We start from the raw sequence: 10,000 nt of genomic DNA, 5'->3' as shown, positions 1-10,000 counted from the left end.
GATTCTCCGGGCAGTGATGAAACCGAGTTGGTAGCTATCCTTCCAAAGTAGAGTTAATGGGAGGATTCTTATATCAATTAAAAAGGGACTCCGGAATTCTCAGTGTTTGTTAATAATGCAACAAATGAAGGACTGTTGTCAATACTCATTAATAATGCACTAATTAAGGCGAGGAAGATTCTCACTGCAATACTTTAACAATGAAAGAGGGAAGATTCTCATTGTTATTTAGTAATGCAAAAATTATGAGAGGGAAGATTTACAGTTTTATTTGGGAAAAGAAAGGTTCTTAGTGCCATATAGTAACGTAACAATTATGAGAGGGAAGATTCTAGTGCCATATAAAGTAAAAATTATGAGAGGGAGGATTCACAGTGTTTATTTAAGAGAGGGGAGATTTATAGTTCCTTATAGTAACGTAACAATTATGAGAGGGAAAATTTACAGTGTTTATTTAAGAGAGGGAAGATTCGTAGTGTTATATAATAATGTAACAGTTATGGGAGGGAAGATTTGCAGTGTTTATTTAAGAGGGGGGAGATTTGTAGTGCCATACAGTAACGTAGCAATTATGAGTGGGAAGATTTACAGTGTTTATTTAAGAGAGGGAGGATTCGTAGCATCATATAATGTTAAATTATGAGAGGGAGGATTTACATTGCTTATATAAGAGAGGGAAATAAAAATTGCTTACTAATAGTGCAGTATTCAAGGGAAGGGAAGATTCTAATTGTCAACTATAACACAACAAATGCGAGACGATTCTCACCCCTGTTTAATAACACGACAATGGGAAGATTCTCAGGATTCTCAGAACCAATAGGCAGTGCCGCAACAAAACGTGGGAATCTTTGCTAATTATTAATACAACAACGAACTGAAAGGAGGAAGAATCTCGGCGCTTATTAAAACAGCAAAAGTGGGGAGGGTGAAAGATTCTGAATTCAAATCAATAACGCAGCCATGCAGGACGGGAAGATGTTCAGTACCTGTTATTAACGCTGAGAAGAGGGAGGGAAAAAGTTCTTTGCATTCTGTGAGGCTTCATGGAAAGTGTGGAGAATCTTTCGAACCCATTCAGGATACCAATAAAACTCGGAAGGGGAATATTCTCATTAGACATTAATTAGCAATACATACAAAGGTTGGGGGGAGAGGGAATATTCTAATAACTCATGACTATAATAACAAGGAACGAAGTAAACGTTTTGAGAAGTTATAAGTATTACAACACAGGGAGGATATTTTCTCATGATGCGGTAAGGTATGTGGTCCTCTAAATTGCAACATAAATTAACATGGAGAATTCAACATGGGATATGATGAATGATATTTAATTGCCATTAGTAATACTACAAGAGAGAAATGGACTCTCCTGATTGGCTGTCATGAGAGAGGAAATATTCTCAGTTGACATATATGATGTAGTAGTTAAGAGAAGAAATACTCATTAGCCATTAGATCATCAGGGTATTACATAAAATCACTGGAAGCTGATAGGATGGACTAAAGAAAAGGATAATTCAAATTAGATCTGTTTAATATACTAAAAAAAGAGAGCATGATTCTTAAATGGCTTTTGGCAACATTATTCAGATTGCAGCCATGAATATCTGTGATAATGTCAAGTTAACAGGCAGACTTCTAAGTTTTTAACACCAGCTACTATCATCGGTAACGTTATCAACGAATCATAAAAAGAAACAACGAATGTCATGCTTTTATTAAGATTACCAAGTCTTGTCAAAATACTAATTCATATTAGACGGTCATAACTATCTCACAGGCTTCAGGTTCAACCGTTAATGCAACTTATTTAACGAAACACACAAATACGAACTTATCACTTATTTACTTTTCATCCTACTTTTCATACACCTCACCAGGAATTCTCAGAAGATAAGTAAACTATTGATTTGCCAATCTGCTCCTGATCGCCGGAACAGCTGTAATGAATACAGACTTCACATTTATTCATCTTTCACTGTTCGTTTCATCTATCACCATGAAATTACGTCAAAACTAAACTACAGATTTTCCAATCTGTTTCAGATCGGCGGAGCTGCTGTAAGGAATACAGATTTATCATTTATTTATCTTTTGCCTTTCTTCTCATCCATCGCCACCCATTTACAGAAAAAAATACTAAACCATTGATTCGCCAATCTGTTTCAGATCGGCGGAGCAGCTGTAATAAATAAAGACTTATCATTTATTTATCTTTCACTGTTCTTTTCATCCATCACCATAAAACTACAGAAAAAACTAAACTACTGATTCGTCAATCTGTTCCACATCTTTCACTGTTCTTTTCATCCATCACCATAAAACTACAGAAAAGAAAACTAAACTACTGATTCGCCAATCTGTTCCAGATCGGCGGAGCAGCAGTAATGAATACAAACTTCTCATTTATTCATCTTTCATTTTGCTTTTCATCCATCGCCAACAATTTACAGAAAAAAACTAAACTACTGATTCGCCAATATCTACCGGATCGGCTGAGCAGCAGTAATAAATGCAAACTTCTCATTTATTCATCTTCAAGTCCTAAATTTCATAATCAATCAATCAACCACCAATTAAAAAAAAAAAACTAAACTACTGATTCGCCAATCTGTTCCAGATCGGCGGAGCGGCTGTAATGAACGCCGGAGTGATGGCCACGTTACAAAGATTAGGAACCAACGAGACGGGTGGTACCTACTCGCCTGTCCGGGTACCTCTTCTTGATTTGGGGACGGGAGGTGAGTATAAGGAACCTTTCCTGATGTTTTTTGTTACATTTATTAATTTTAATATCACAGCATTTATTCAATTAAGGGATTTGTTACTTAAAATAGAGCTTCGTGCAAATGACCGCTTCTTCTACATGAATGTAAAGAAAACGCTTTGAAATTAGAGGAGAGATATCTCATTTTATAATGGAACCTCAAATGAAATTTTATTAGCCTAGATGATTTGTCAAACATCATAAATTGAAAGGTGATCGCCAGACGGTGATCCATTTCAAGGCTTCCTGGAGAGAGAGAGAGAGAGAGAGAGAGAGAGAATTATAAATTTGTATAAATGCCTTTAGGTCACGGGCTGTCTTGCTCCAACCCTGGTTTAGAAAATAAGGATAATTCCTATTCAATTCATCTTCCTCAATTAGGCAATACTGATAGGTGGATGTATATATATATATATATATATATATATATATATATATATATATATATATATATATATATATATATATATATATATATATATATATATATATATATATATATATATATATACAGTATATTATATAAAGTTTCACACACACACACATATATATATAATATATATATATATATATATATATATATATATATATATATATATATATATATATATATATATATATATATATATATATATATATATATATATATATATATATATATATAACAGCAAACTCTACAGTAGTTTGACTCCACTGTATGCTTTTTGAAGTAACTCTTTTTATTTTATTTGTTTATTTGCTCAGCCACTGTGCTTTTGTCGTATCATGGCAATTTATTTTACAGCCGTCGTTAAGGTACGAAATCCGGGTCATCTTTCTGTTGCGTTCAGGTAACTTTGCCAGTTTTGCAGAGGAAAGTTTGGCAAGGAGTGTTTTCGAGTGTTTAAGGACCTCTTCCTCGTTCCAGGGAGCACGATGTAGTGGGGGAGTTACGGAGACTACACAGTTGGCTGTGATTATGTTGTGCTTATCCATACACACACACATACACACACACACACACTCATATATATATATATATATATATATATATATATATATATATATATATATATAAATTTATATATATATATGTATAATATATATACATATATGTATATATATACATACATACATACATATATATATATATATATATATATATATATATATATATATATATATATATATACGAGTAAATATATATATGTAATTTATTTTATTTATATATATATATATATATATATATATATATATATATATATATATATATATATATATATATATATATATATATATATATATATGTGTGTGTGTGTGTGTGTGTGTGATATTTATTTGTGTGTGCTGAGTGTAGAGTGTATACAATAATTACAAAGTCATTAAGTTTTCATAAAGCAATTAATTATTTTGCCAACAATAGAGAAATCTTACAATGAAATTTCACAAAGCAAAACACATCCATCCATTACCACCATTCATTTGCTCACTGCCAAATCTAGTTATTCCTTATATATTGACAACATAATCATTTTCGAATATGTATCCTCCTGTTTCAATTCAATACGATTTTCTTGATGTATTAAGGATACTCTTATCATTCTTGAATTATTTCTAAACATTTACTGGAGCATCACAAAGAAAATTTGCATACGTTCCAAAGTTTGGAAATCTGATATCTGTTAATTCCCTTCCCTCAAAACCAACATGCCACAACTTCCCTTATCGAATAATGAGAGACAGGACCTTATTCCCCCTTGTACAGTTTAAATGGAATCATTATTACCAAACATTAAAATGTTCCACAGTTTCCCACGCAAGCTCCCAAAGTGAGAGAGGGAATATTTTAGGTAAATGTTTGGCGAACGGTTTCAGAAGTAGTACCGTTCGAACTGACGCGTCATTGGGTTGAAATGACTATTTCTCTCTCTCTCTCTCTCTCTCTCTCTCTCTCTCTCTCTCTCTCTCTCTCTCTCTTCCTTCCCTTCTCTCTCTCTCTCTCTCCCTCCCTCCTCTTTGCCTGTCTGTCTGTCTCTCCCTCCCGTCTCTTCCCTACTCTCTCTCTCTCTCTCTCTCTCTCTCTCTCCACACGAGAGGAAAACCTATCTGGGCGAAAATCAAAAGGGTTATATATATCTATAATATTATGGGAAACAGACTAACTGGGTCCATTAACGCCGCTTCACATGGAATGTATGAATGAACTGGGATCAGCAACGGAGGTTCAGGAAAGATTAGTGAAGATTTGGTCAAGGGATGATGGACGGTGTCTCATAGGTGTCATAGAAAACGGAGTGTTCTGTATAAGCTGAAACAGAAAACGGGATGTCCTGGTTATAATATAGGGTGGACACATAAAAACGTGATGTCTTGGTTATAAAAGCGTGGGCATAAAGTTGAAACATAGAAAACGGGATGTCTTGTATAAGTTGAACAGAAAACGGATGTCCTGGTTGTAATATAGGGTGGACACATAGAAAATGGGATGTCCTGTTTATAAGAGTGTGGGCATAGAGTTGAAACATAGAAAACGGGATGTCTTGTATAAACTGAAACAGAAAACTGGATGTCCTGGTTATAAGAGTGTGGACATAAGGTTGAAACATAGAAAACGGAATATCATGGTTATAACAAGAGTGTGGACAAAGGGTTGAAATACAGAAAACGGGAGGTCTTGGTTGTAAGAGTTTGGATGTCGGGGTTGAAACATAGAAAACTGGATGTCCTGGTTAAAAGATTGTGGATATTGGATTGAAACGTAGAAAACGGGATGTCTTGATTATGAGTGTGGCCATATGGTTGAAACATAGAAATCGGGATGTCCTTGGTATGCATGTGTGAACACAGGTTTGAGATATAGGGTGATTGGTAAAGGGAAGATATATAGACTATATATACTTTGATGGGTAAAAGGAAGATTTATAGACCAGGATGTGATGGGTAATGGAAGAAAAGGAGACTAGGCTGCGATGAGTAAAGGGAAGATATAGAGACTATGCTGTGATGGATAAAGGGAAGATATAGAGACTATGCTGTGATGGGTAAGGGAAGATATAGAGACTATGCTGTGATGTGTAAAGGGAAGAAAAGGAGACTAGGCTGTGATGGGTAAAGGGAAGATATAGAGACTATGCTGTGATGGGTAAAGGGAAGATATGGAGACTATGCTGTGATGGGTAAGGGAAGATATAGAGACTATGCTGTGATGGGTAAAGGGAAGATATAGAGACTGGACTGTGATGGGTGAAGGGAAGCTATATAAGACTAGGCTGTGATGGGTAAGGGAAGATATAGAGACTATGCTGTGATGGGTAAAGGGAGGCTATAGAGACCATGTTGTGATAGGTAATGGGAAAATAGAGACTGGGCTGTGATGGGTGAAGGGAAGCTATAAAAGTCTGGGCTGTGATGGGTAAGGGAAGATACAGAGACTATGCTGTGATGGGTAAAAGAAAGATAAGAAGAGGCTGTGACGGGTAAAAAGGAATATAAGGAGACTGGGCTGTGATGGGTAAATGAAATATACAATATCCTGTAATTATTAAAAGAAGGATGGAATTTATACTGTAATGGGTACAGAGAATTAAGTGTAATGGGTAGTGAGAAGTGATGGGAAGGAAAAGACAGCGATGGGTATCGCGTGAAGGGAGGCAGTGAAGCGTGATGGGTCGATTTAGATATTCAAATGTGGCAGGGAAATGCATCCCCGGACAAACGCAATTACCTCTCTCTCTCTCTCTCTCTCTCTCTCTCTCTCTCTCTCTCTCTCTCTCTCTCTCTCTCTGTGTCATAAAGATGGCTGACTGACTGTGACGTATAACCTTGAGGAGAAATCCGGGCGAGAGATATCATCTCTCTTATTTTGATTCCTCACAGAATTTCTGATCTCTGCATCAATTTTTAAATGGTAAAATATTCTCAGATGTATTTCTACATTGATTTTTAAATGGCATAAAATATTTTCATATTTATTATCGTTTCCAGTGTTCAAAAATTAATTCGATTGTCAGCATAATTATATTACTTTATATGTTGAATTTCATCTTTCTGTTTCACTGCTTTAGCTTAGTCTTCAATTACGTGATTCTGTGTATGCTAAGATACTGTTATCTATTATGGGATGCAATTCAGTTATTAGGTTTTTGCTCAACCAAATCTTAATGTAGATACTGGAAACTACATTTAATATAAAAGTATATATATATATATATATATATATATATATATATATATATATATATATATTATATATATATATATATATATATATATATATATATATATATATATATATATATGGTAGTTTTTATATATAAATAACACGTAACTAAACAAGGCAGTAAGTCACGACAAAAATTACTAAACGTCCATTTAAAACTTAAGAAATTCTCCATAAAAATTCCTTTATTGATATTCGTAGTATTTTACCCTAGACTCCAAAAAGTGAAGACTCAACTGGTTTCAGAGAAACAGGAAAGCTACATAAGTCATTAAGCGTTAAGTAAGAAAGTAAGTAAGTAAGTAAGTAAGAGTTTAGCAAGGCTGCTGAAACTTAAAAAGGAAGTTTCACAGCCGTCTTGTTTTTCAGTAAGACGAGCCAGAACCCCAGAACATTTTTTTTAACCAGAGTAACAAATTGTTGTTGAGGAGAAACAAACATTCGAGTCATTGGGAAAACTCACTGGTAACAAGGATCTGTTCCTTGAAACGTCTATTTGTCTGTACGATTAAGTTTATAAATTTATTAGAGAAATCAACAGATAATTGAAATTGTAACTCATATTTTTCAAGACCATAAGGTAACTGAATTAGTACTACCCTAAAGCAATTCTCGTTCTGTTTTATAATTTAATTACATTTTTATTTATTTATTTATTTATTTATTTATTTATTTATTATTTTTTTCTTTTTTTTCTTTTTTAATAACTGATCTCCTCTTTCTGTATTTCCTATTACCTACTGTTACTTCTTTCAAGTTAACACTATATATTTTGGAAGTTTGAATTTCAAGTCAGTGGCCCCTCTGGGCTTGTTCCATATGAATAGGGTTCATCTTCTGAGTAATAATAATAATAATAATAATAATAATAATAATAATAATAATAATAATAATAATAATAATAATAATAATAATAATGAAAGGTCTTTATCTTAACAATGGCTTCTGGATCTTAGGGCTTTTGAAAGACATTAGAATGTGCAAGTCATGTTTAAGCTACTGGATTAAATTACTTCCAGAATTTTCATATCATAATCATATTCATATTTATCTCGCTGCCTTTGTCAGCACAATGCATCTCTGACTTCATTAATTATAATATTAATATATCATATAATATTAATATATCATATTGCATGAAGTCATCGAGGTAAGATAAGAAACTCTAATCACAGTCAGTATCAGAAAGACGCATCGTAATTATGTCACAGTTTTAGTTCAGCCGGAAATTACAATAATTCTATTTACACAATTAAACTTTCAAGGATGGTGATATCTCACCTGTCTCACCTGTAATTATGAAATCATCGTCATTCTGTGTGTGTGTGTGTGTTTGTGTGTGCTTTCTGACGAACGGGGATTAGGTGAAGGTTAAATAAAAGAAAAATAATATTAAAGCAAACTGACGACTTTGGCAAAAAACAAAGGGCGAGGATAACGACCCATAATTCATAAAACGCGAGACAACAAAAGCTATTCGCCCTGTTGAATATTTGTTCAAGTTACAGCGCAAATGGTGCCAGACTATACACATGCAAAAAAAAAAAAGAAAAAAAAATATCCCCTCGCATGATATCGTGGAATTAGGGTCGAAACAGTCTTTCTTAATTGACATTAAAACCGATGGAATTTTTTTTTTTGGGGGGGGGATGGGGAGAGGGTTTCCCTTCGCGTGTTTGTATGTGAATGCAACATTGTTTTCGGTGAATAACACTACATTTATATTGCCGTCGAGAGTGCAAACAAAGCTAGTACTTTTTGTAAGGTAATTTTTCTGATTTATTAAAAGGCTGGTTGAGGATTTGCTATTGATTTGCACGACAGTCGTGTGCAGGTAATAGATTTGCACGACAGTCGTGATTTGAAGGATTCTGAAGATTCATTAAAATTTTACTGTCACGATTAATTACTAATTTTGTTTCTTTGTCTCCATGTAACAATTCATTGATTAATTCCTAGAAATTATGACTGTAATTTTGTTTAGGTTGAGAGCGAAGACCGACAATTATTGAAGGTACAACAATTTTCTCCTAAATATTAATGTTCTACAAATTTTATGTTAGCTATATCTTTCAGTGTTTGAAACTGTAACAGTCTAAACTAATATTATTAATTTTATCCTTCACATTGATTTATATGAAAGTTGAAATGACTTATTGTTACTTAACCATTAGAGAAAAATATTTGATTCAACATATGAATATAATTACGCACAACAAGATATGTTAATGAGAGCGTGTCATCATATAATAGTTACATAAATATGGACAAAGAGAGAGAGAGAGAGAGAGAGAGAGAGAGAGAGAGAGAGAGAGAGAGAGAGAGAGAGAGAGAGCGGCTTGATGTTAGAATAAGAGAGAGAGAGAGAGAGAGAGAGAGAGAGAGAGAGAGAGAGAGAGAGAGAGAGAGAGTCAGCAACGTTTAAAGATGAAATAAATGAATAAATAAATGAATAAAGTCAACAGCATAAATACGGTTACCCAAAGCAATTCCCAATCTGATTGAAACAATATATCGCCACTGCGCTCTAAAGACGAGAGCTGTGGATAAAACGTTTTCCTATAATAGAGAAACATAATATTCAAAACGGAAACGTTTTTTTCCATACCGGAAGGAATGTATGCAAAACAGACTCTTCATAATTTGACGTTTTTACCAAAGCCATGATGACCCAGAACAACACAATAGATTATCAAATTGCAAAGGAATGATTTTGGACGCCGTAAACATGATTAAAATAATTGTGCTCTCTTTAGCCGTTGGCGTTTGATGACAAATTTAAGTAAACAAATAAATTTGTCAGATCTGATATCTGTTTAAGGGGGTACCTTCATTGACGATAGGCGAAAGGTCGGTATTATGAAAAATAGTTTTAAAATTGTAAACAGAATAAATGAACGTAAGGCATGTCATAATAATAATAATAATAATAATAATAATAATAATAATAATAATAATAATAATAATAATAATAATAATAATAACAGCAAGGGCCTCCTTACAAATGCCATTCTACGGTGGAAACTTGC

At 33.6% G+C, this 10,000-nt stretch overlaps 1 protein-coding gene across 2 annotated transcripts in view; it reads left to right on the top strand.

Moving 5' to 3' along the window:
* Positions 1–10,000, top strand: part of LOC136850774 (calcium-activated chloride channel regulator 1-like) — a 181,823-nt gene that overhangs the window by 145,456 nt on the left and 26,367 nt on the right. For both annotated transcript variants that reach the window (XM_067124723.1, XM_067124724.1), the window contains exon 11: positions 2,627–2,747. In XM_067124723.1, coding sequence (XP_066980824.1) covers positions 2,627–2,747 — 121 coding nt within the window. The remainder of the gene's footprint in view (positions 1–2,626; positions 2,748–10,000) is intronic.

Source organism: Macrobrachium rosenbergii, chromosome 22, assembly GCF_040412425.1.
Source record: "Macrobrachium rosenbergii isolate ZJJX-2024 chromosome 22, ASM4041242v1, whole genome shotgun sequence".
NCBI lineage: Eukaryota > Metazoa > Arthropoda > Malacostraca > Decapoda > Palaemonidae > Macrobrachium > Macrobrachium rosenbergii.
Note: the sequence above shows the minus strand (reverse complement) of the source record. Positions and strands in the feature narration are given on the sequence as shown.